Below are 27,495 nucleotides of genomic sequence, written 5' to 3' on the forward strand. Positions count from 1 at the left end.
ATCGTCTTCTGCTTTATTTTCTCGATTATTTTGACTTCCGTTTATGCTGTGACCTCATTATCACGCGACGTCATCTCTGAGGAGCACGTTTTTGAGAGTTGTGATCAGATCAGTAAGTTAAGTTATTATTATTAGTTAGATTGTCATGGGAGAGAAGAGCCGGCTGTGCCGGGTGTGGGTGGGCGCGGAGACGGGGATTCTGAAGGGGATCAGCCCGGCAAAGAAACAAGCCTTTAACTTTTCCGAGACGAGCAGCCTGAGCCGAGACCAGGAGGTTCGGGTGCTGTGCTGGGGAGACCCTGCCGAGACGGAAGTGCTAGTGGGCTCCGTGAACGGGACCGTGCGGACGTTCAGCACCGAAAAGGGGGTCTTTACGGAGACCAGGCAGTGTGGGGACGCTGATCAGGGGTTCTTCACCGGGCTGGCGGTGGCGGACTGCGGCCTGGTGACATGCGTGGAGACGGGCCGGCTGCGTGTGTGGAGGGAGGAGAGCAGCAGCCCCGTCGTTGACATCGACGCGGGGAAGAACGTGTGTCGTATGCGACAGAACGCTGCGCAGAAGAACCGAGTCGCCACGGGTGGAAAGGAGAACGGGCTGAAGATCTGGGACCTGGAGAGACCTGACACGCCGGTGTTCACAGCGAAGAACCTGCGGGACGATTGGCTCGACCTGAAGCAGCCAGAGTGGCTTCGGGACGCCGCGTTCCTCCCGGACTCCGACAAGATAGTGACGTGCACGGGGCATCACCAGGTCAGCAGCACCATTACTTTAATATCTTGAGAAATATATATATTAGTGTGTACAAATATCTATATATATAGTGTGTACAAATATCTATAAGGGTCAAAGATATTCCAACGTGGTGTCTCCATTAAAATATATATCCTACTGGGACTTGGTGGAAACATACAACTATCCTATTTATTTAACGATGGATTCAAAATGTATCCTCTGTTTACTTGATGTGGGTGTCCCATGGAAGCCCTTGTTTTGACCGTGTTTCTTCGTGTGTGTGTTGGATCCAGGTGCGTGTGTACGACCCTTCCACCCCTCAGCGCAGGCCCGTTTTGGAGGTCCGCTACGGGGAGTACCCTCTCACCTGCCTGTCTCTGGTGGCCGGGGCGCAGTCGGTAGTGGTGGGCAACACCCACGGCAGCCTTGCGGTGCTGGACCTCAGGAAGGGGCTGGTGCGAGGTTGTCTAAAGGGGCTGCAGGGGGGGGTTCGGGGGCTGCAGTGCCACCCCACCCTGCCCCTGGTGGCCTCCTGCGGCCTGGATCGCTTCCTGCGCATCCACAGCCTGGAGACGCGTGCGCTGGAGCACAAAGTGTACCTCAAGTCCAGACTCAACTGCCTCCTGCTGTCCAGCGGAGCGCTCGGGGAGGAGGTCGGGGGGGACGTGGAGGAGGTGAAGGAGGAGGAGGATGAGGTGTGGCAGAGCATGGAGAAGGTGGAGGAGAAGAGCAAGCGAAAAGCCCCAGAGGAGGAGGAGGTAGAGGAGGAGGAGGAGGCGGTAGAGGTGGAAGTGACGCAGGTGACCAACAGTAAGAAGAAGAAGAAGAAGAAAGGCCAGAAGTGATGTTGGTCAGAGGCTTCATGTTCTCCATGGCGAGGATCAATGAACCCGGTTGGATAGCAGCACCCAGCCCTGCACCCCAGGAGAGGGCCCCTTATTGGCCAGCAGCTGGTTTCTTTTGGACATTGAGGCGATGCGTCTGCTTGTATGCTCTGTTGTCGATAAAGTTTTAGAAGATATTTTCTCTAACCGAGTGTCTTTTCAGGTGTTTGTTGGAAGTGCATCAGTAAACAGGACAAGTGTTTTAGATCCGAGTCTGGATGTGTATTTTGATCAAGTTTGGATCACGATACAAACTGGGAATTAGTTTAACAGACGGGGGAAATATGAACATATGTTTTATTAAGCCGTTTTTTCAAAGAAATGTATTAACCATCCAAAGTACACTAAAATGTGCTGTTTTATGTTATTGTGGTTTTAGGAAAACAAAGACCAACTGAAGGTCTGTCGATCTTGCATACGTAACAGTGGTTATATATTCATGGTTCAGTCTGGCTTGAAATATAAGGACATCTTCAACAATGCTTCACAGATTAAACACAATAAATATGAACCTCATGGAAGCTGTCGAGCCTGTCTCTACCACTAACCCTTGACCAAGCCGCACTCAACTTCCATTGGTTCATTAAAAAAAAAGACATGTTACATGAAAGCACATTCTCTTACTTAACCTGCATTTGTAACATTTAAGACCTGTAGTGACTCATCCAAACTAGATATATTTAGTTATGGTAATTTCCCTTTCAAAGGTTTGAGTTAATGGGAAATGTGCACTTACTCTTTACCTGAAGCCACATTTCTGTGCTAGTAACAGCCCACTAAGGATGCTCAATATTGGATTAATGGTTTTTAGATTTCTTTCATTTATAGAATTTCAACAAAACGGGTGGGAATTTCCTAGACAAGGATCAATAAAGATCTTGGAATTTACTATACTTCTATAGTACAGTATAAAGCAACTATAGTCCTGCTGCCATAATCAAGGACCAGGTCTTGGACAGGCATCAATTATTTCAGGGTCCCGCCAATTACATAATGATTTGGCCATTCGGCAGGTAAAACCGTTACGGCTAACATTAAAACAAGCTTTGCGGGTAGATTATCCACCCGGGTAGGTAAAAATAAGAAAAGGGAATTTTTTTGACCATTAGTAGTTAATGAATACATTTAAGGTAAAGTGGTGTAAATCCATGCAGCAGGTTAAGGTAACTCTACTATCCCACAATCAGCTTGACAAGAAGACCCCTTCAGGCTTATAAAGGTCCTACAGGTGAGTCTTAACGAGGTACTAAGGGTGAATCTTAACGAGGTGCTAGAGCTGAGGTTTGGATGTCTGACAAGTGTGCGACAATGTTTAATTCCAGCAGAATTTAGGCCTGCCTTGACTTTGCTATTCTCTCTCCTCCTCCTCTCTCTCCTCCTCTCCACGTCTGAAGTGGCGTCTGTTCAGTCTGTCAGGCTGATTGGACGCCATGTTGCTGAAGTCCCGGAAGATGTCTTGAAACGTCTCGTCATCACCTAACACAACCCATGTTATAAAACATACAAAAGATGTGTTGTTGAGTATAGAGTGTAGCATTGGTTGTGGGCGGTTCTGTGTAGTAGTGCGTGTTGTGTTACCCAGTGCTCCAAACACGCCCTCTGAGTCTCTCATCTCTTCGTTCATCCGAGCCATTCGAAGCCTAACCAATCAAAACAACCACGATCAATTCATCTGATCAATAAACAATGATCAACACATGTGATCAATAAATCACAATCAATCAGAATCAATACATTTGATATTACATGAGATGACTCACAGGGTAACGATGTCAGCGTGTGCTGTTTCCACGGCGATGGCCAGTGGGTCCTGGCCCCTCTCGTCTGCTGCATATTGATTGGCTCCTCGCTTCAGGAGCAAACACACCTGTCTGGAACCAACCAATAGGAGCTCCCTTAGCACACACACCTGTCTGCATCGACTAATAGGAGCTCACTAACGCACACACACCTGTCTGCATCGACTAATAGGAGCTCACCTAACACACACACCTGTCTGGATAAATACACCAATAGGAGCAACCAATAGTGTGTGTGTGTGTGTGTGTGTGTGTGTGTGTGTGTGTGTGTGTGTGTGTGTGTGTGTGTGTGTGTGTGTGTGTGTGTGTGTGTGTGTGTGTGTGTGTGTGTGTGTGTGTGTGTGTGTGTGTACCCAGTGTGTCCTCTGGTGACAGCAGTGTGCAGGGCTCCTCTTCCGGCCTGGTCTCGGTGATTCACGTTGGCGCCGTTATTAAGCAGGTAGTCACAGGCCGGCAGAGAACCCTGGTGTAGACATGATATATATTATTATTATAATTCGTATTATTCGACATAGTTATAGTTATATATTTAGAATATATAGAAATAAATATATAGATCTATATTTATAGTGTCTCACCCCGATGGCAGCAGCCATAAGCGGCGTTCGGTTCTCCTCCTCCGGTTGACGCCTGTTCACCTCTGCGCCTTGGGACAATGCTGCTGCCATGGCAACCACGTCTCCTAGCAACGCCCCCTTGTACAGAGCATGCCCGGCCTCCTCCATCCCTCGCCCTGTAAGAACAACGTTCAACTCTTTGGTTTGTGATCACTAGGGTTTAGTGATTGCTGAGGTTTACTTATCACTAGGGTCTATTGATCACTGGGGTTAGGTGATCTCTAGGGTTTATTGAAATCTAGGGTTTTGTTATCATTAGGGTTTAGTGATCCATGAAGTTTATTGATCACAAGGGTTTACTGATGCCTAGGGTTTCAGTAAAGGTGTGTATTTATTAATAAAGGTATGTCTCAACTAATAAAGGTATGCACGTATCGGTAAAGGTGTGTATTTATTAATAAAGGTGTCTATTGATGGTAAATGTAATGAGTTAAACCTACCAACATCTTCAGAGTGTCTCTTCTCTACAAATCTCTTCTCCACATATTTGTCCCTGATCCACATCTCCTTCTCAGCTCTAAACAGAGAAAACACAAGTTCAACCACATCTACTAACCACGTTCTAATGTTTACTGGTCTAATGTTATTCTCGTCTTCAGAGTCCACCTCGACTCTGCATAGCCACCCTCCCCCTTCTGGCCACCATTGTACACTGTATTGTATTGTGTTGTGTTGTATATTGTATTATAGTACTTAACTGTGTAGCAACTGCAGTAGCTGCTATCATTGCTGTAACATGGGGAATTGGTTAGCCTAGCGATTGTTGTACTTGCACTTGGTTCTATGAACATCCTTTCTGTACCGACAGCGATATATTTATGCACTTCTTATGACAAATGTACTTTTTGTAAGTCGCTTTGGATAAAAGCGTCTGCTAAATGCCCTAAATGTAAATGTAAATGGTCTTATGGTCTACTGGTCTAATGTTCTATTGATCTAATGTTCTTGTGGTCTAATGTTCTTGTGGTCTAGTATGCTAGTGTTGTACTACTAGACTAATGTTGATCTGGTTTAATGTTCTACTGGTCTAATGTTCTATTGATCTGATGTTCTAAAGGCCTGGTGGGTACTACTAGAATAGGGTTACATGCCTGTATGTCAAAAAATACCCCTTATTATTCCCACACTGGTCATTTCAGTTCAAAACCGGGAGGCGCGACTTCTGCACTTCAGCACCGCCCACTGCACAGTGTGATGTCACGCTATTACGGAAGTAAAGCTTGAGCGCAAACGGGATGTTTCACACACTTATTTAGGGGCATTCTCGGTGGGCGTGAATGCTCCTCCTGGCTCGGACTTAAATTCTTCTACTTCAGCAGACGTAAAACATGTATACGTACGACATATAACTATCTAAAGCAAAGGGAAAAGTCGAAAAAAGCATGATATCACCCTTTAAAAGACAGGAATAGGAGGAGGCGGTACCTTGGGCTGTGTGGGTGGGGCTTATTTGTGCCCTGCTCTGAACAGGTTGCCTCGTAGATCCCGTTGATGGCATCATTTCCTAGCAAACTAAGTAGCTAAGGGAGGGAGAAAACATAGGACGAATCAGATGATCAGAATATTAAAGGGAAATGCCGCGATATCTTTAAATTAGAGTTTGCTGTTTTACCCAGATTTTGATGAGGTGTTTAATTCCAAATTCATCGTTTTGATTCCAGAATGGGACTTCGATGGGTTAGCGTTTGCTTTCAATAAGCCACTTCCATTGACTAGCAGAGTTACAGTATACTAGCTCCTGTTCATGTGATGGGAATACACTTTCTATTACTTTTCCCAAGACTTCCAATGCGTTCCGACTAGTCACTTTTTCCAAATGAGTGACAGAAACATCCCAACAAGATTTTAGTTGGTCTACAAATCCACTATTTCTAGCGCTGTGATTCTTAGGCTGCCTGAATGGGTAGTCTATGTGGAGGGTAACCTATCAGCATTAAAGGTACCCTAATAATCACAGCGCTGAAAATAGTAACACTTATTCCATGGGTTTGTAGACAAACGACAATCTTTGGAAAGTGATTGAAAGTGTATTCCCCTCACACGAACTGGAGCTAGGCTAATGTAACTCTGGAAGTCAATGGAAGCGGCGTACTGGAAGCAAATGCTAACCCAGCGAACTCCCCATTTTTTGGATTTAAACAAATCTGAATCTGGGTTAGACAATTGACAGATTTTTAGCTTCTACAGTTTTAGCTTCTATATGACCTTTAGCTGCTATTTTACCTTTAGCTGTTCAGGCTCCCAGGAGTCAAGGGTAAGAGATCGTACTTTGGAAAGATGGACACCCAGACTCCTGCAAGAAATCATATCAAATGCCGTTATTCCACTAAACACTTACTGTAACTATTGACTATCTACATCTACATACATCTCCTTACACCCCCTCACAAGTAGTATTAAATATATCTCAATCAACTCTGACTCATATACATTTGTGTATATACTATGTTACCTGATTATTCTAGAATCTAGATGATTACCTGTGTTTTCCAGGTGTTTCTAGCTAGCAGAGCTACCTGTATATTCAAAGTGTTTCCAGTTTCCTGCTTTTAATCAGATGTTTCTAGTTTCCTGTGTGTTCTTCAAGGTGTTTTCTAGTTTTCTGTGTTTTCCATGTGTTTCTAGTGTCCTGGTTTTCCCAGGCGTCTCTAGTCACCTGTGTATTCCGGAACATTCGATGCAGACAGTGATTCCCAGGTTGATGGAGGCCCAGCGGGGGTCCGGTTCGCCACAGTCACAGCAGCTCTGGTTCCCGGGGACCCCCAGGGCCCCTGCCAGCGGCGTGTCCCCAGGGGGTACCTTGCTGGTGTGGGATAGTGCTGGCTCCTTAGGAGTAGCCAGTAGACAGGACGTTAAGATAACACTGCATTAATGCCGCGTTCGAGATGCATCATACATCGCCCGCATCAATTGTTTTCCCGTTTGTCTTTGTGGGCATCGCTTCGTGACGAGCCGGGTAAGAACAGTCATTGGCCCACTCATTGTTATTGTTAGCTACATTAGCCAAACCAGCTCGAAAACAATAAAAAAAGTTCTGTCTTGTGCAGTACTACATTGTGTAGAACTATATTGTGTAGTTCTATATCGTGTAGTAGTATTGTGTAGTACTATATTATGTAGTACTATATTGTGTAGAACTATATTGTGTAGAACTATATAGTGTAGTAGTACTTTGTATAGTACTATGTTGTGTAGTACTTTATTATGTAGTACTATATTGTGTAGAACTATATAGTGTAGTAGTACTTTGTGTAGTACTATGTTGTGTAGTACTATGTGTACCTGGGTGAGTTGCAGCTCCAGGTCGATGTTCCCTTGCAGGGCCTCCAACCACAGCTTCATCCCCTGCTGAGAGTCGGCCTGCAGAACACAGCTCCTGTACACCCACACACATGCACGGTGTCAACAGCAGCATCTTACGTCTGTTATCAGTCAAACACTCAGTCAGTCTCTTTATCAATGGTTAATGTCCTAATCCGATGTGAATACCGTGAATAGTCAGACGGGACAATCTCTTGGTTTGATTCCATAGATAGTATTATATTCATTATCACATTATTCAAAATAATAATAGTCAATATCATATTAAATTGACTGCAGATGCTGACATGAACAGACGTCCACATTCTCCTCAGTTTGTTAAAAGGAGAAGGCCTTTACTGGAGGCGCTGTGCCTCGCCTATAGACACCTGTGGGAAACCCTAATAAGCTAATTCATTATTTTCAAGTAAGATATGATAAATGATTTGTTGAATGATAAATGATTTAACAAATATCTTATCGTTCCACGACCCGTTGACGAAGATATATATACTGTATATATATCCTTGAATATATACAGACTCTTGAGGGCCTTACTTGTGGACGGACAGCAGCTGGAAGCAGAAGCGTCGCTCCGTCTGCTCAAAGCATTTAGCAGCACAAAGTCTGAGATCCTCGAACAGAACCAGGGGCGGCTCCTGAGGTAACAACATTAATATAATAACTATAGCTATATCCCCAGGATGGCTCCTGAGGTAACAACATTAATATAATAACTATAGCTATATCCCCAGGATGGCTCCTGAGGTAACAACATTAATATAATAACTATAGCTATATCCCCAGGATGGCTCCTGAGGTAACAACATTAATATAATAACTATAGCTATATCACCAGGATGGCTCCTGAGGTAACAACATTAATATAATAACTATAACTATATCCCCAGGATGGCTTATGAAGTAACAACACAAATATAATAACTATAACTATATCACCAGGGGGGGGCTTCTGAAGTAACACAAATATAATAACTATAACACATTAACAAGAGTATGGTTTAAATAAACTGATAATCCTACCTTATGGGACTTCTTGTAGATCAACTGGTTGTTTTTGAGGGTATACCAGCCTCTAAACAAGCGAAGGTTCATACATGAAGCATAACATTCTAATCACAGTTAACAATGTTACTAGTATTATGTATTACAAACTAAACGCAAGGTGAACTACGCAACTCGTATTATGTATAATATCTAAACACACGATCAACTACATTACTAGTATTATGTATGACATACTAAAGACAGGGTGAACTACGTTACTAGTATTATGTATTAACTTTATAACTTTACCTGGCAGTCTGCTACTAGAACCTGTTGGCCACTAGAACCAATCATTCTGCTACAGCAACCTTTCTGTCTTCCACTAAAAGCTGTCTGCCTGCTACTAAAACCGGTCTACCATTCAGACCTTTTATTGCTATAAGTATAACCCGTCTTGTCTGCTACTAGAACCTTTCTGCAACTATAAAGTCTTGTCTCCTTATAGAGCTTATCAGGAGAACCGTATTACCTCTTCCATGTTTTTGTTTTTCTTCGGGAGCGTTTGAACAAGTAGCCCTGGATGAAGTCATCGGTACCGGTACACAAGCTGACCACAGGATCCCCAGAGGCGTCCTGAACACATACACAAAGCCGTTAGCCATTGGTCGAGGACGTTGCTGTTCCAGGAACCACCACTAGGTGTGCAAGGGGGCCTTGCCCCTCACTGGACCCTCCTCTACCTCTCCTAGATTACAGCGCAAAAGACGGGTAATACAACAAGAGGGGAACATTGAGAAAGTCACACACTCGGCACAGGAGGTCAGAGGTCTGGTTGGGTGGAGGAGTTGGTCTGTCAGGCCGGAGAAGGAAATCAGAGCTGTGCTGTGGAGCAGCAAGAGCAGCCAGAACAGTAATGAGATCTCTCTAATTCACCAAGTTCATCTTCATAAAAATAAAGAGTTTGACGCCATTTATTTTGCTTGTTTCAGCTTTCAATCAACTCCGTTATTCTTCCATTTTTGAAAAGCAGACATAATAATCAAAAAGACAGGGTTTATCAGGTAAAAAAACTTCTTTATATACATATTAAGGGTTACATTTGTCTCAGAGATCAAAACATACAAACGTAACCAAAAGATAACGGAATGGATATTCCGGCAGTTGGGGTCCCATGTATAGGAACAGATAAAGGCTTCCAGAGTCACTTCGGTGACGTCGTCTCATCCCTCTTTAAAGCCGTGATCCGGTTATAGACGTAGTATTTGATGCTCTTCCAGTCCCTGTGTCCCAGGGCCGTGGGTTCGGCCGACAGACACTTGTAACAGTCACGACAACCCGGAACCCGACCCGAAGTGATGAGAGCCATCATGTGTCTCTCCACAGCCTGGACCTCCTCCTGCCTCCACTTGCGCCGCCTTGGATCTTAGCAACAAACAGACAGACAGTCAGACAGACAGACAGACCTGGACCATGAGGATCAAGATCGACATTAAAACTTTAAGCGCCAACCTGGGATGTTTTTTGGACGTTCACATTTCTTAGCTTCGTTTGGGATCACTTCATCTTCCGCGCTCCCACATTCTGTGGAGAACCTTTAGATTAAACATCAAAAAATCCCAGGTCTGAGTCAGCTGACTCCATCACCTCCCAGGGTAACCATGGGAGAGAGGATAGCTGGTTACAGTTAGAATGAGGAACTTATTAGGACAAGTCAATAAAAAGCATCCAAAACCCTTGGCATTTTGCATTTGTATTGGCATTTTTGGCTGGACAACATGAATATCAATACAGGGTTTGGGCCACCTAAGAACTGAACCTGCTCCAATAACTTCTTTCACTTCACAAAGTTTATCATACCGGTGGCAAGAAGAACGTGGTTTTATTTTACTGCTCCCAACATCCTTCATACAGCAATGTGACAAAATGTAGAATTAGATTCACTCCCCTTGAGGCAATATGATGCATGGGGGTAGTACACACACAACTGTATTTATACATGTACTTACCAGTGACACCATACGCCAACCTGCGTCGTATTCGTCCCAAGAAGACCTTCTCTAGAGAAAAGAAGGAAAGAAGAGTATAGGTGATCACAGTAAGGACCAGAGGAACACACACTGGAAATGAGCCGGTGTTGAATACCTCGGAGGTTCACTTCGATCGCATCAAGACATTTTCCTTGGAATTGTCCTGTGGCTCCAGCTTCACGCGCGAGCAGAACCTCTGCGATTCTGGCAAGCTGGCATGTCTTCAGTGGGGGACAGTAGTATCCTGGAGGGGTAGCGAGGTCATGGCCCACCAGCTCAGCAAGGAGCCCCGTGTCAGTAGTGCACAGATTGAGGACTGTGGAGAGAATTGCAGTGTGTGACCGGAGCTCGGTGTCCATCAAGACTGTTGGGCTCCTCGTCCCACAAACCTTGGCAAAGTCTATGAGGCACTCCGAGCAGTGATAATGAGACAATTCAGACGGTTGGCCAAACAAGTATTGGTTCTCCTTGACCACTCCACACTCCCCCCGCTTTTCCACAATCAAATTGAGTGTGCAAAGCATCTTCGGAGTAAGCAGAACTGAAGCTGGACTTGCGTCACTCTTCTTGACAACTATTTTTGCAAAGTTTCTGCTTAATATTTTTTGGACTTCCGTGAGGGAGTGATCTGGGCTCCAGCAGGTGGCTTCGCTGGACAGGAAGTCAGACACGGTGAGGCTGGACACGACGTGCTCGTGCTGGAAGTTGAAGAGGAAGACCTGGGTTAAGCACACCTTCACCAGCGCAGTCCACGACTCCGGGGAAGGCTCTCGGAGCAGCTCGCACATACCTTCATCGTGTTTTTCTCCCAGAAATAGATGCAGTCTTTGGACATCTTCAGTGAACTTTCCAACAGTTTGGGGGGTGGCTGCAGAGAAGACCAAATCCCTCCACCTCTCCTTGTGGACATCTTGGAAGCTCCTGGCCTTGTCTACCGAGTCCATGTCATTGGCAGCGAGGGCTTTAGACTTTAACATTCTGCTGACCATCATCAAGTCCTTTTCCAGCTTATTAATTAGAGCCCGCTTACCATAGGAACCTGTGACACTGTTGTACTCACATGTTGCCTTTACACAATCAACCAACTCCATGTATTTCTGTGCGTTAATGAAATCCTCCATATTCCTGAATGACGAGACTTTCTTTGCAGTAGTCAGCAGCCCGCCCAGTTCTCGCATCTTCTCGATGGCCACCTTCCTCCCTTTCAGGTAGTTCCTGCATTTCACCAGCAACTGTTCACCCACCTGAATGATGACTCTGTCTTTCCGAATCGCTGCTGTGATGTCATCGACAGGCATTGCGTTGACCATTCTCCAGACCTTCCTGGTGATGTGTGGTGTGACACAACCAATTGATTCAATGTTTCTAGGGCTAGTAGTGATGGAAGTGGGCTTTAATGTACAGGACTTTGAATGGTGCCAGAGGCGGTTCTTTTGAAATAACACCTTGCAGTACCCACAGTGCTTGAAGTCCTCCGGTTTCGACGGCCCATTGGGTCGCCTGGAAGGAACTAGTTCTCCCTTCCCTGACTTCAGAACTGCTGTGTTGTGCTTGAAGTTCCCTTGGATGCGAAGAAAATTAAGACGTTTCCTTCTCTCCTTGGAGCACTTGGGGAATCCAAATGCTTCAACCACCTCTGGTAAATACTTGTGTGTATGCTTCAGGTGTCTGGAGATCTTTGCAACTGGCTTCATGCAGAACAAGCAGTATTGAAGCTTTGACTTGCGTCTTCCATTAACCTTCACCGAGGAGTTGATGACCACATTCTCATTCTCACTTTCGATGTCGGTCTGGTTTGTGTTTGGACCTTCTCCACCGGCCCCTGGTTTCTTGGGGTTCTTTTTGGTATCCATGGCCACAGTTGACCTGCCCAGTTCATCAAGTGCCTTTTGTTTTGATGCTCTGGTAGATCTCCTGCGGTCTTTCCATCCCCCATTTCCCATTGTAGCCTCTGGAACACTTTTCGAGTGCTTGTCCGTCTGCTCTGAAACACAGTCTTCCTCAGTCTGCTTTGGAATACAATCGTCTCCTGAGTCTTCCTCTGACTGCTCTGGATCACTATCCTCTCCTGAGTCTTCATCTGTCTGCCATGGAACATATTCATCTCCTGAATCTTCCTCCGTCTGCTCTGGAACACAGACATCTCCCAAGTCCTTCTCTGACTGCGCTGGAAAACAGTCAACTCCAGAGTTTTTCTCTGTCTGCTTTAGGACAGAGTCATCTCCTGAGACTTCCTCTGTCTGCTCTGGATCACAGTCATCTCCAGAGTTTTCCTCGGCCTGCTTTAGAAAAAAGTCCTCTCCTGAGTCTTCCTTTGTCTGCTCTGGAACACGGACATCTCCAACGTCTTTCTCTGACTGCTCTGGAAAACAGTCATCTCCAGAGTTTTTCTCTGTCTGCTCTGGAAAACAGTCATCCCCCAACTCTTTCTCCAACAGCTCTAGAAAACAGTCATCTCCCAACTCTTTCTCTGTCTGCTCTGGAAAACAGTCATCCCCCAACTCTTTCTCCAACAGCTCTAGAAAACAGTCATCCCCCAAGTCTTTCTCTGACAGCTCTAGAACACAGTCATCTCCCAACTCTTTCTCTGGCAGCTCTAGAACACAGTCATCCCCCATCTCTTTCTCTGGCAGCTCTAGAACACAGTCATCCCCCATCTTTTTATCTGGCAGCTCTAGAACACAGTCATCCCCCATCTTTTTCTCTGGCAGCTCTAGAACACAGTCATCCCCCAACTCTTTCTCTGGCAGCTCTAGAACACAGTCATCCCCCATCTCTTTCTCTGGCAGCTCTAGAACACAGTCATCCCTCATCTCTTTCTCTGGCAGCTCTAGAACACAGTCGTCTGCAGAGTCTTCCTTGGTCTGTTCTGGAACACAGTCGTCTCCAGAGTATTCCTTGGTCTGTTCTTGTAAACAGCCATAATCCATGTCTTCAACCTCCTCATCTGGTGCAATATTCAACTGTTCGTTGTGATTTTCAGAAATCAAGTCTTCCGCCTAAAAAATAACAGAATTTAACAAAACATTTAAATGAAACGGTAATACCCAATATGTTTACACGAGTACAAAATATTGACCATTGTACTTAATCATATTTGGAATGATGTAGGTCTTATGAGAATACAAGTTATTGGGATCAATAAGAGTGAATGATCTTCATGATTCACTTCATAAGTTACCTGTGGAGGAGCCTCATTCTGCTCAAACTGGTCCTGTTCATCACATTGAGAATTTGCATGGAGAGAAAGGTCCTCCATTTTAATGTCCATGTGTTTGTCCTCATCAGTCTGAAAATTTGTTTTGGTCAGTATCACTTAAAACCACGGAGGATACATTCATTTTTATTGAAGTGAGGTTACTCAAGTTCACCATCACGTGACCACTGGTTCATCAAAGCTTCACTGATACAAGCCCCTCAGTTTTCTAAACACTTTTACACACTTATAAACTTTTTACTGGTCTGGGCCGTAGCTGATGTGGGACCAGACTGTAGCTGCTGACGGTTTTGTGGGGACTCACCACAATCTCTTCCTTCACCAGAAGATTCCAGTGGTCCGTAAGGCGCTCAGAACCGATGGGTCCCGCCATCTGAAATCACACGCACACAGCGATTCTCTTGAATCCACACCATTTATCCCCAGATACCAAATTTAAACGTCCAAAAAGTGATTTATCAAACATTGATTTCACTTTCAATAGCTTATGCAAGACACATTTTGAGCTAGTCACTCTAATAAGTCAACTAGTTGTGACCTACATCCTGACTTAAAATAGCTATATAAAGTAAGTGCTATATATAAAGTAAGTGCTATATATATATATATATATATATATATATATATATGTGTGTGTATATTGACATTTATTTGGTAGCCACTCTTTCTTTCGTCAAATATATGCTGTCAACCATGTTGCAGGACATGGCAATTAGCAGACAAACCTGGTCAGTATAAGAATTTTAAAAAAAAATAGAAAGTGTCTGAAAAGGTTTAGACTCAACACTGCGTCGAATGCCCACTGTAGAAATACACTTTCCAAAAAATCCAGTTTAGAAAGCTCATCCCCTCGCATGATTAGTTTTTCTATAATACCCCTGTAGGCGCAACCCCAGCCCTTTCAGTTTTGGGGATCCTGTCCTGGGCTGTGCCCATCTATGAGAGGGCTTGTCCTCAATGTTACAGCTCCACCCAGCTCCACAATGACAGTGCATGGTTGTATGTGCTTGTTAATCTGATTTATTAGACATTTTATAAAAGATATTGTATATAATATTTACAGACAGATCAGTTATATTTCCCAATGATGCCATCACGACTGATCTCCCTGTTTCCAGCGAAAACCTTCAATCTGGCCAGCTGCCTTTGGGAGGCCAATTTTGGGGACCTCGATTTGTATCTCGCCGTCGTGCTTTCTTCATGCCCCTTTTTTTAATCTTGCCGAGGGCGTCTTCTGTCCTGCGAGTCGTTTGGAGAACACCACCTTACGATCAACCTACTACGGAGCCCCCCTGGGGTCACACAGTAGAAAAAAAAACATGGCTCACAAACTGCCCCCTTGTGAAAAGCGAGTGATCCAACGGTGGGGTGGAGTTTAGGAGAAATACAGCTGATTCTCTCCCACATAGAACACGTCAATTATTAACCTGTGGTCCTTACAAACCTACCGACCTCTTAGCAAACAAAAAAACTAAAATAACATCTCATCTAATGATTACCTTTAAGCCAGATCAGCCATGTCATTATATGGCAGCCAAACCTTAATGTTTAACAGATTAACATAAATAATAGCTATTTTGATAAATTAGTTGCTGATATATTTATGCAAGACATTTTTTTTTTTTAATCTTGAAACACCTAGCTCTTAACAATTGAAAGGAGACATATTATACCACCAGGTGGGAGTGTGATTAGCCTTACTAGGCTTTTCGAAAATCTGCCCCATATGACTTCACTAGTGGGCGCGTCCACCTAGAGCTGTGCTGGATAGATCAGTCTACCAGCCTACCCAGTGGACTGAAGTAAACGTTGCTCATCTATCCAGCACAGATCTAGGTGGACAGGCCCACTAGTGATGTCATATGGGGCAGATTTTCGAAATGTCTTGTAAGGCTAATCACACTCACACCTGGTGGTAGATGTCTCCTTTAACAGATAATGTTGCAAATTTAGCCTGTCAAGTAATAATTCATATTGTACAATAACAATGAAACTTGATAGAGCAATGTTTTATGAATAAATTAAATGCACTTACCACCACTAATTAATTATGAATAAATGAAACAAGCGTCCCTCGAACAATGTATTATGAATAAATGAAACGTACATACATGTACCAATTTAGAATGAATAAATGAAACGTACTTACCCATACCAATTTATGAACCATCTTTTTTAGACCCCGATAGACGCAGCATCGATCTCGGATGTGGATCAAACCCTGCAGTCCAAGACCACAGAGCGCTGGTCTGGGACTGCAGTGTCTAGACCCACTGCTGGTCTGGGACTGCAGTCCCAGACCACAGAGCGCTGGTCTGGGACTGCAGGGTCCAGACCCACTGCTGGTCTGGGACTGCAGTCCCAGACCACAGAGCGCTGGTCTGGGACTGCAGTGTCTGGACCCACTGCTGGTCTGGGACCATAGGGTCTAGACCCACTGCTGGTCTGGGACCATAGGGTCTGGACCCACTGCTGGTCTGGGACCATAGGGTCTGGACCCACTGCTGGGACCATAGGGTCTAGACCCACTGCTGGTCTGGGACCGTAGGGTCTAGACCCACTGCTGGGACCGTAGGGTCTAGACCCACTGCTGGGACCGTAGGGTCTAGACCCACTGCTGGTCCGGGACCATAGGGTCTAGACCCACTGCTGGTCCGGGACCATAGGGTCTAGACCCACTGCTGGTCCGGGACCATAGGGTCTAGACCCACTGCTGGTCCGGGACCATAGGGTCTAGACCCACTGCTTGTCCGGGACCATAGGGTCTAGACCCACTGCTTGTCCGGGACCATAGGGTCTAGACCCACTGCTTGTCCGGGACCATAGGGTCTAGACCCACTGCTTGTCCGGGACCATAGGGTCTAGACCCACTGCTTGTCCGGGACCATAGGGTCTAGACCCACTGCTTGTCCGGGACCATAGGGTCTAGACCCACTGCTTGTCCGGGACCATAGGGTCTAGACCCACTGCTTGTCCGGGACCATAGGGTCTAGACCCACTGCTTGTCCGGGACCATAGGGTCTAGACCCACTGCTTGTCCGGGACCATAGGGTCTAGACCCACTGCTTGTCCGGGACCATAGGGTCTAGACCCACTGCTTGTCCGGGACCATAGGGTCTAGACCCACTGCTTGTCCGGGACCATAGGGTCTAGACCCACTGCTTGTCCGGGACCATAGGGTCTAGACCCACTGCTTGTCCGGGACCATAGGGTCTAGACCCACTGCTTGTCCGGGACCATAGGGTCTAGACCCACTGCTTGTCCGGGACCATAGGGTCTAGACCCACTGCTTGTCCGGGACCATAGGGTCTAGACCCACTGCTTGTCCGGGACCATAGGGTCTAGACCCACTGCTGGTCCGGGACCATAGGGTCTAGACCCACTGCTGGTCCGGGACCATAGGGTCTAGACCCACTGCTGGTCCGGGACCATAGGGTCTAGACCCACTGCTGGTCCGGGACCATAGGGTCTAGACCCACTGCTGGTCCGGGACCATAGGGTCTAGACCCACTGCTGGTCCGGGACCATAGGGTCTAGACCCACTGCTGGTCCGGGACCATAGGGTCTAGACCCACTGCTGGTCCGGGACCATAGGGTCTAGACCCACTGCTGGTCCGGGACCATAGGGTCTAGACCCACTGCTGGTCCGGGACCATAGGGTCTAGACCCACTGCTGGTCCGGGACCATAGGGTCTAGACCCACTGCTGGTCCGGGACCATAGGGTCTAGACCCACTGCTGGTCCGGGACCATAGGGTCTAGACCCACTGCTGGTCCGGGACCATAGGGTCTAGACCCACTGCTGGTCCGGGACCATAGGGTCTAGACCCACTGCTGGTCCGGGACCATAGGGTCTAGACCCACTGCTGGTCCGGGACCATAGGGTCTAGACCCACTGCTGGTCCGGGACCATAGGGTCTAGACCCACTGCTGGTCCGGGACCATAGGGTCTAGACCCACTGCTGGTCCGGGACCATAGGGTCTAGACCCACTGCTGGTCCGGGACCATAGGGTCTAGACCCACTGCTGGTCCGGGACCATAGGGTCTAGACCCACTGCTGGTCCGGGACCATAGGGTCTAGACCCACTGCTGGTCCGGGACCATAGGGTCTAGACCCACTGCTGGTCCGGGACCATAGGGTCTAGACCCACTGCTGGTCCGGGACCATAGGGTCTAGACCCACTGCTGGTCCGGGACCATAGGGTCTAGACCCACTGCTGGTCCGGGACCATAGGGTCTAGACCCACTGCTGGTCCGGGACCATAGGGTCTAGACCCACTGCTGGTCCGGGACCATAGGGTCTAGACCCACTGCTGGTCCGGGACCATAGGGTCTAGACCCACTGCTGGTCCGGGACCATAGGGTCTAGACCCACTGCTGGTCCGGGACCATAGGGTCTAGACCCACTGCTGGTCCGGGACCATAGGGTCTAGACCCACTGCTGGTCCGGGACCATAGGGTCTAGACCCACTGCTGGTCCGGGACCATAGGGTCTAGACCCACTGCTGGTCCGGGACCATAGGGTCTAGACCCACTGCTGGTCCGGGACCATAGGGTCTAGACCCACTGCTGGTCCGGGACCATAGGGTCTAGACCCACTGCTGGTCCGGGACCATAGGGTCTAGACCCACTGCTGGTCCGGGACCATAGGGTCTAGACCCACTGCTGGTCCGGGACCATAGGGTCTAGACCCACTGCTGGTCCGGGACCATAGGGTCTAGACCCACTGCTGGTCCGGGACCATAGGGTCTAGACCCACTGCTGGTCCGGGACCATAGGGTCTAGACCCACTGCTGGTCCGGGACCATAGGGTCTAGACCCACTGCTGGTCCGGGACCATAGGGTCTAGACCCACTGCTGGTCCGGGACCATAGGGTCTAGACCCACTGCTGGTCCGGGACCATAGGGTCTAGACCCACTGCTGGTCCGGGACCATAGGGTCTAGACCCACTGCTGGTCCGGGACCATAGGGTCTAGACCCACTGCTGGTCCGGGACCATAGGTTTGTGACCCACTGCTGGGACCATAGGGTCTGGACCCACTGCTGGGACCATAGGGTCTGGACCCACTGCTGGGACCATAGGGTCTAGACCCACTGCTGGGACCATAGGGTCTAGACCCACTGCTGGGACCATAGGGTCTGGACCCACTGCTGGGACCATAGGGTCTGGACCCACTGCTGGTCTGGGACCATAGGGTCTGGACCCACTGCTGGGACCATAGGGTCTAGACCCACTGCTGGGACCATAGGGTCTGGACCCACTGCTGGGACCATAGGGTCTAGACCCACTGCTGGGACCATAGGGTCTGGACCCACTGCTGGGACCATAGGGTCTGGACCCACTGCTGGGACCATAGGGTCTAGACCCACTGCTGGGACCATAGGGTGGACCCACTGCTGGGACCATAGGGTATGGACCCACTGCTATTAGAACCCGTTCGAGACCACCAGGCTGCAATGGCGGTACGAGGTAGAGCAGGTAGTCTGGAAGCAGGAAGGTTCTTGGTTCATTCCCTGTGACGAGGTGTGTGTCGAGGTGTCCCTAAGCAAGACACCTCTCCCTGACTGGTCCCGATCCACCCGTTGTTCACTTACGTGACTTCACACGGCGTCGATGTGTTCATTTGTGAATCTTTGAATGAGTGAATGTGACGTAAATAGTTGTAAAACACTTTGAGTGGCCACAGGTCTGAAGCGCAGTCCAATCACCATTGAGGTTGTCGGAGCGGCTTCAAGTAAAACCCGGAGAGAAAAAAAAAAAATTAAACTGCCGGGACTAAACCAGAATACATTGGTGGGCCTCCACGGGCGGACAGAAGGACACAGACGGGTCAGAAGGACAGGTCGGGAGGGTCAGAAGGACAGGTCATGTGGATAGGTAAGAAGGACAGTTCAGGAGCTCAGAAGACGCATCAGAGAGGACCGACTCCGACGCCAGCGGTGTCTTCACACAACAAAACACTGCCCTACTGCAGCATTGAAGGGCAGCAACGGACATCAATTACCTGACAATTCAGTTCCAATCGAAACGACGTAGTTCAGACCGTTCAGTATCACCTTGAAAGTACGTTTGCGCCTCCTTTTTTTCTGTTCGGTTCACACATTCGCTCACTCCTCAATTTGAGGAAAATAAAAAACGAACCAAATGAACAACGTGTTTCGACGGTGTATGTGATGTTTTGTGTGATGGTGTCTGATGGTGTTTGAGATGCTTTGTGTGTGATGGTGTATGTGATGCTTTGCGTGTGATGTTGTATGTTATATTGTGTGTGATGGTGTATGCGAGTGTGTGAGGATGGGTGTGATGGCGTATGTGATGGTGTAGGTGATGCTTTGTGTGATGGTGTAGGTGACGCTTTGCGTGTGATGTTGTATGTGATAGTGTATGAGAGTGTGCGTGAGGAGGATGGGTGTGATGGTGCATGTGATGGTGTATGTGATGTTTTGTGCGATGGTGTATGTGATGTTTTGTGTGATGATGTGTGATGGTGTGTGTGATGGTGGGTATGATGGTTTATGTGATGGTTTATGTGATGGTGTGTGTGATGGTGGGTGTGATGGTGTGTGTGATGGTGGGTATGATGGTTTATGTGATGGTGTGTGTGATGGTGGGTGTGATGGTGTGTGTGATGGTGTGTGTGTGATGGTGTGTGGGTCCGTTTGTGATGGTGTATGTGACGGTGTGATGATGTGTGAGAGTGTGCATGATGGCGTGTTGGTTCGTGTGTCATTGTTTGTGACGGTGTGTGATGATGTGTGCTATGATGGATCTTAATGCATTGTTTATAGTCGGCATGCATGACAGAACGTGCACTCAATGCATGTCCACACCAGTGTTAGGGCCAAAAGGCGACTTTAGTGGAGGTTTGAGAGTACAGATAAGCTGCTAAGAGGAGTGGCAGGAAGACTTACTCTCTGCTGCACTAGAAGGTGATGTTTTTCCAGATCTTTCCGTTTGATCGTGCAGTCGGCAGAGAGCTGGGCCAGCTGCCAAAGAGAACACAAGAATTTAGTTCCTTGCCATCTGGAATGGGTCTCACTGACAGACCAAGAGATAGAAGAGGAGACAGAGAGAGAGACAGACGGAAGAGCGAGAGAGAGGAAAAAAAACACAGAGCTATATCTGGGGAGAGTAATAAAGAATAATATATAATACATCATAATAAAATATTATATGACATTAAATGTTATATAATGTCAAATACATGAGATAACTAACTATATAATACAATATTCAATATAATGATCAAAACATAATATTTTACTATTGTATAAGTTAAATCATATATGTTATACAATATATAATATAGGTCTTATTAAGGAACTTTCACTGTCGGGTAGAATCTCAAGGTTCTTAACAGTGTATTAAAACCCTAACACAAGCCGAAAACAGATTTCACAGTCCCGGTCTCAAACAAGGGCAGGGCAGGCCCTTTGGTCACCATGGAGATGAAGCAGGGTCTGGCCTCACCTGCGTTGCCATGGTTTTCATTGTCGGCTCAAGGTCTTTGAGGAGGTCGAAGCCCTGGTGGAAGAAGGTGTACTGGGCATGGAAGTAGGAGAACACCTGGGGGGACAGGAGAACATGCCTTTAGAACCCGGCTTCTCCCCCTCTATAACCTCGCTCCTCCTCTACAACCCTACTCCTGGTCTAGATTCCTGCTGCTCCTCCTCTCGGAACCCTGCTCCTTACTCCTCTGAAACACTCCTGCTCCGTCTCTAGAGCCTTGCTGGTGCTCCTCTATAACCCTGCCGTAACTCCTCCAGAATCCTGTTACTCCTCTAGAACCCAGCTCCTCCCTCCCTCCAACCATACTGTCGTCTGAAGCCTCCCCCTCCTGCTCTAGAACCCTGCCCCTACACTAGAGCTCAGCTTCACTGCTTCTTCTCTGCATCTCAGCTCCTCTACAACCCTGCTGCTCCTCCTCTCGAACTTAGTACCTCTAACGCCCCTAAAGCCAGCCTCTAGAAAGAGGCCTGGTACAGAGCGGTTCTAGATCCACAGATCTATGGAAGAAGTCTACATGGAAGCTCACGCAAAAGACCAGCTGTCTCTTGTGGGACACCTTTCCAAGATGAAGCCATTAGCTGTTGTATAGCAATAGAATGGTGATCATATTGCTAGGCAAATGGCTAGGCAATTGTTGGTCTCTTCCTTCGGGGTATACGTGTTCAGTTAAATTGTAACACAACATTCTGCATGTTTCTCAACATTTAACCAACAGGTCTTACAGAATTGAGGATGTCCACCTTCTGCTGAATCTTGAAATTGTTGAGCTGAAATAAAAAAAAAAAACTGAAATAAGAGTACATAATGGTTGTACTCCATCATTATATGATTTATCATATCATTATATTGTTTATTTATAAGAGATAACAGGTAAATCTTAGACATCAGTCAGCAGTGAAGCAAGAGCTAAAAGTACTGTAGAGCTAACAGCAGGCTATGGATAACAGCGCTATTGAGAAAATGGCAGTTAAGCTAAGAGCTAACACGGTGTAAGTACCATATCGGCTCGGCTTCCAGATCGGCTCGGGGTCCGTCGTCTGCTGATTACGTCACACAATACGCTATCTACAGCAATAAGGTTTTTTATGGCTTAAATTAAAGAGCCTGTAATGATCTTTCATTTTGAACATAGACCATTCCCAACCTATCTGTATGGATAGTTTTCTTCTAAAAACAAAACATCCCTCGGAATCATCTTGGCTGTTAAGATAAGCCGTCCGTGTTGCCAGATTGGGCACATTTTCAGCCTGATTTGGCTACTTTGAATCACGTTAGGCTGGACAAACGGGACATATGCCCAATCTGGCAACACAAACCGAAACTAGACTTAGACCTACTCGCGCTCACACATGTGCTCGCTGTTGCCTCGTGGTTGCTATGACTACAGCCAGAGCTACAGCACAAAACAGCCAATCACAACTGTCCGACGTACAGCCAATCACAATGTACGCCCATTCAAGCGTACAGCCAATGATATTGTGTAACGTAATCAGCAGACGACGGACCCCGAGCCGATCTGGAAGCCGAGCCGATATGGTACTTACAACGGCACTGCCGATAAAACCTTTACATTAACTTCAGTTATTTCATTGTATAGGATTTGGGTGTGATTTAGGGTTGGGCAATCGTCTACAAGCTTCGATCGTTTTTATAATAATTTTATAATATTAATTATTTATAATAATTTATCACTTTGAAAAAAATCGCGTTTTTATTTTTCGTTTTTTTTCTTAAAAAACGAATACGATGGACATCCCCTTGGACCAGCGTGAGCCGTGAGCCTCCGCTGATTTAAGATGTAGTGTTGTTCGAATTCTCACTGGTTAATTTCATGCCCTATATAGTGCACTTAAAATACCCAAAATGTGAGTGTACAAACTGTACATATGATGTTCCCTACGTGTTACTCCCATATACCACAATGCAATGCGGTCGTGTTTTTCCGGAGGAGAAGAAGAAGCTCAATAACCGCAAGCGGCGAAAACGAATACATTTAATGATGGAGTCTCTGGCTTTCGTTTAGAAATATCAACAATTTATTTGGGATTTAACAAGAAAATGAAACATTCAAAATTAATAAGAAAAACCTTGTTCAAGGAAATGTAACATTCAACATCAATACAACCTCCAGCTTTCCTCGAGAGTGCCCGGTTTGTTTACATGATCTGGGCGCATCTGTCTGAGTCACACAAATACCCGGCGCATTTACCGACGCAAATGACGTTTAGAAATGTTCAGCGTAGTGTCCGAATTCTCGTTTGTTCGTTCCCTATGTAGTGCACTATATCATGAACACTATAGGGAATAGTGAGTGAGTGAATAGGGAACGATTTCGAACACAGCTCATGTACCACAGCTGTGACCCGGAAATGGTGCAGCGGGGTGTGATGTCATTTCGCCGTGCGAGCAGACCGGTAGGTTTGGAGCCCCTCCCCTCTCCTCTCGCAGCAGTGAGTGAATACGGCAGGTCAGCGCTACATAATATGTTTTCCACCGGTGCCAGTTAATTTCAATTACAATTTGCGGGACTTTTTAAGTTGAAAAAATAGCTACCACAGCGCTTTAATTAAAAAAAATAATAATAATAATAAATAAAGAAATTAACAATTAATTATTCAAATATAATTATCGCCTTTTTATCGGCAACTTGAGACGATCTACGATGGAATCCATCTATCGCCGATAGTCGATAGAATCGACTATCGACCCATCCCTAGTGTGATTGACTACAATTTGAATATATATACATATATTTAAATTGCATTGAAGTCCATGTAGTCCATCACACCCAAATCCTATACAATGAAATAAAAATATATATTTTATATATATATATATATATATATATATATATATATACACACACACACACACATACATATACACACACAATGTTATTTGCTAAAAGCAAACACAAACTATGTATATTTGCGCCCAGCGCTATAGAGCTACAGGGCTAGATGTTTACCTGCAGGCAGTAGTCCAGAGCAAAGTGCTGGTAGCATTTGCGAGTGGCTATCAGCAGGTGGCTAGCGCGCTCTGTGTCTGACTCCTTGTGGCGAGACACCTGGGCATTTTTCAGAGCCGCCGTCTCAAGGTCGTCTCCGATCCGCACAAACTCCCTCCGGATCTCACCCAGGGCCGGGAAAAACCTTCAACACAACACCAACACTTTGTTCATCACCTCCCCCATCATCATCATCAACACCACCACCACTACCATCATCATCATCACAATCACCTCCCCCACCACCACCACCACCACCACCAGCATCCTGATCACAATCACCGCCACTTTGATCATCATCAACACAAACATCATCACCACCAAGTGTGCGTCTTCCTGGTTCCCGTATAGTAAAAACCCATGTGTGCGTCTTCCTGGTTCACGTATAGTAAAAACTAGGGCTGCAACTAACGATTGTTTTAATAATCGATTAATCGGTCGATTATTTTTTCGATTAATCGATGAATCGGATAAAAAAAAAAGAAACATTTGTAAAAACACCAGGTTATTGCTTCAACGTCCCAGAACTATTAAAAGTAATATTAAATAATAAAACAATTAAATAAACCTAACTGGGATAACACAAAAAAAAATAATAAGGGATGTCCATGGTTAACCGGTCAAACCTATTGATACCATTTTTGAGACTCCTTGAAATAGAACTTGTAATATTGCTTTAATTGATGATAAGATGATGATAGTTCAAGATAGGACATTAAACAGGTCATAATTCTATCTTTACTATCTATTTTATATTACTGGGAAAACAAGTTTTCACCAAAATCTCGATTCTTATTATTATTTTTTATGTTGCATTTGAACGCATCAACCATATTACTGAGCCGACCTGAACACATCACATTTGACACCGTTTGTGACCATTGGTCAGTTTTATTTTTTAAGCTAACTAGCTCTATATCCTGCCAATTTTAACATGGATTTAAAAACTGCATTACTATTTTTAACTGACGGCACTTTCTACACCGTCCGGTTGTGTGATTACTACCGCTGCTTTGAATGACTGTGGATGCACGCGGTGCCGACTCCGAGCCCGTCTGCACAACGTCTGCAGCAGCAGCAGCTGACAGTTTTCGGTTGGACTTCTAGACGGATACTGAGTTGAAGGAGTTTTTTTTAACCCAAAGACAGTGAAGGTACAACACTTTTATGTAGGCCTACAGTCCAGTGTTAAGATATGACCAAAATACAAGCTGTGGTCGCTCACACTAAAGCTCGATGTGGGCGTGCATGAACCATGATCCAACCTGTCGGCGGCTGGCTGTAAAGGGAGCGTGTCTATGTTCCCAAAAAGGGTACATTGATTTTCCCAAAAAGGGTCCTATGCTCCCCGGTATGTATGGCTACAGGGGAACATAGGACCCTTTTTGGGAAAAACGGGGAACATAGGACCCGGGGAACATAGGGATGCCCCCGCTGTAAACAGTGCTGCGCCTACGAGTAACTTATTAATCGCGCGACACAACGAATCGACGACCAAATTCGTTGCCAACGCATTTATTAATCGATTTTATCGATTCGTTGTTGCAGCCCTAGTAAAAACCCAAGTGTGCGTCTTCCTGGTTCCCGTATAGTAAAAACCCATGTGTGCGTCTTCCTAGTTCACTTATAGTAAAAACCCATGTGTTGTCTTACTGGTTCACGTATAGTAAAAACCCACGTGTTGTCTTACTGGTTCACGTATAGTAAAAACCTGTGTGTGTGTGTGTGTGTCTTACTCGTTTAAGAGGCTGGTAAGCTGGTGGTTGATGGCTCTCTGGGTCTGATCCAACAGAATCTGAGGAAAACACAAACACCTCCATCAGAGTGAGTGAGTGAGTGAGTGAGTGTTTGTAGTTAAATAAAAAATATTGTGTGTGTACTCAGTACTCACTGTGTGGAAGTTTACCATCTCATTCAGGCCCTGGTCAAATTGCCTCAGACAATTCTAAAACACACAAGAGAAATTAACCAATTACAGGCCAGAAAAATACATTGATTCTTACTCGAGAGGTAGCAATACTACCAATGAGACAAATACTGCTAATAATAGTACTATGAGCTTCCATATTAATTGAGGCTACAAGGAACCCTGTTGGTATTTATCTAATGTATGCATTAACATAAATAAAATATAATATATATCACAGTCAAGCGATGTTAGCAATAGTTCTGTGGTTCCTACCGCTATTGAATCTTCCTTCTTGTGGAGCCCTGAAAGCTCTGCCAGACTGGAAACAAACAGCTGGTTGGCTGTGCTGTACACTTGTCCCGCCTCCACCATATTAGAGCAGCACTTCTGTACCTATTGGTCGAATTACAATTCAATATACCATAATGCTCTGCAGAAAACATTACCTGTGGTTCTCAGTCTAAAAGTAATATTAATAAGAGTAATCCTCATAATAACAATAGGTATCCACAGGTACTCCACTATTATTATTATTATTATTATTGTTATTATTATTATTATTATTATTATTAGGTATTCACCAATACCTTATTTATTTGCAGCTCCAGAACAGCAGCATCCGATTCAAACTGATCCACAGCCAACCTAGAATAACAAATAGTTAAACTTGTGATCACTAGATGAACTATCTGGACAAAACTAGAATAACAGCAGAAAACCTTGTAGAAGTAATTCGATAAACTACCAGGACCAACCTAGAATAACAATCGTAGACCTGGTATAAAGAAATGAAATAAATTAACTAAATGAAGGGACCAGGTCCCGCTCTACGTGAAGGGTGGAGGAATAGCATAACAGGCCATCTGCATTCTCCATGGGAGCACAAAAAGGACCGTCCTTGACGGTATTTATTTTGATGATTTTCAAAATTGGAAAACGTTGAACTACAACATAGACTTTAACGCAAAACGTCGAAAGACTCGACTGAGGCAGATAGGGTCCGACTGTGACACAATACGTAGAAGGTTTAAAAACTAGACTTGCCAAGCCCCAGACAGGCCCCTTGCCAACCCACAGGCCCCGGCGGTGAAGCTGGGGGTTATCGGGATGAAGAGGACTCACCTGAACACAGGGGAGTCTTGCAGACACTCTTCAAAGTCCAACAACACTTCCATGATGTTTCTTGTCTTGGAGCAGTTGAGCTAGAAACACACCATGGAGGCTCTGACTGTGTCGTATTCTATAGTCTATACCACTTTATAGTAGTATGGCAGTTGTACTACGGTACTTGCAGCTCAAACGCCGTACAGACCATAACAACCCATTGTAATTTCTGTAAATTGATAAGCATGCAGTGCGGCTGCGTGCAACGCCGTGCTGCTGTCCACTTCCTGATCCTCGAAGAGATGGAGGAACGAGCTTCACCTAGAGGACAGGAGGGATTCCTTCGCCCGCTCTATCACTCCCACAATACAACCGAGAG

General features: G+C 45.9%; 2 protein-coding genes across 5 annotated transcripts; one reads left to right on the forward strand and one right to left on the reverse strand.

Moving 5' to 3' along the window:
- The first annotated feature begins 51 nt into the window (after positions 1 to 51).
- Positions 52 to 2,138, forward strand: wdr74 (WD repeat domain 74). The gene is made up of 2 exons (XM_060075872.1): positions 52 to 751; positions 1,027 to 2,138. The coding sequence occupies exons 1-2, from the start codon at positions 146 to 148 to the stop codon at positions 1,576 to 1,578; spliced, it is 1,158 nt and encodes a 385-aa protein (XP_059931855.1). The 5' UTR covers positions 52 to 145; the 3' UTR covers positions 1,579 to 2,138.
- zgc:162872 (BAR_ACAPs and ArfGap_ACAP domain-containing protein) lies at positions 1,898 to 27,389 on the reverse strand. Of its 4 annotated transcripts, none has more exons than XM_060075818.1 (22): positions 27,135 to 27,385; positions 26,600 to 26,657; positions 26,286 to 26,405; positions 25,995 to 26,048; positions 25,840 to 25,898; positions 24,065 to 24,248; positions 21,819 to 21,863; positions 21,058 to 21,153; positions 20,499 to 20,573; positions 8,871 to 8,974; positions 8,378 to 8,429; positions 7,892 to 7,992; positions 7,316 to 7,409; positions 6,690 to 6,859; positions 6,257 to 6,326; positions 5,459 to 5,553; positions 4,474 to 4,550; positions 3,995 to 4,149; positions 3,770 to 3,879; positions 3,378 to 3,512; positions 3,196 to 3,257; positions 1,898 to 3,093 (listed from the first exon to the last, which is right to left on the reverse strand). In XM_060075818.1, exons 1-22 carry the CDS (start codon positions 27,185 to 27,187, stop codon positions 2,966 to 2,968), a joined length of 2,097 nt encoding a protein of 698 aa, XP_059931801.1. In that variant the 5' UTR covers positions 27,188 to 27,385; the 3' UTR covers positions 1,898 to 2,965. The 4 variants fall into 4 exon arrangements, with proteins under 4 accessions (XP_059931801.1, XP_059931802.1, XP_059931799.1 ...); XM_060075819.1 differs by having other exon boundaries at positions 3,378 to 3,488; positions 27,135 to 27,382; XM_060075816.1 differs by lacking the exons at positions 1,898 to 3,093; positions 3,196 to 3,257; positions 3,378 to 3,512; ... (8 more) ...; positions 8,378 to 8,429; positions 8,871 to 8,974 and adding exons at positions 9,300 to 9,763; positions 9,851 to 9,922; positions 10,348 to 10,398; ... (1 more) ...; positions 13,550 to 13,657; positions 13,890 to 13,958 and having other exon boundaries at positions 27,135 to 27,387.
- Positions 27,390 to 27,495: the final 106 nt, after the last annotated feature.

Source organism: Gadus macrocephalus, chromosome 16, assembly GCF_031168955.1.
Source record: "Gadus macrocephalus chromosome 16, ASM3116895v1".
NCBI lineage: Eukaryota > Metazoa > Chordata > Actinopteri > Gadiformes > Gadidae > Gadus > Gadus macrocephalus.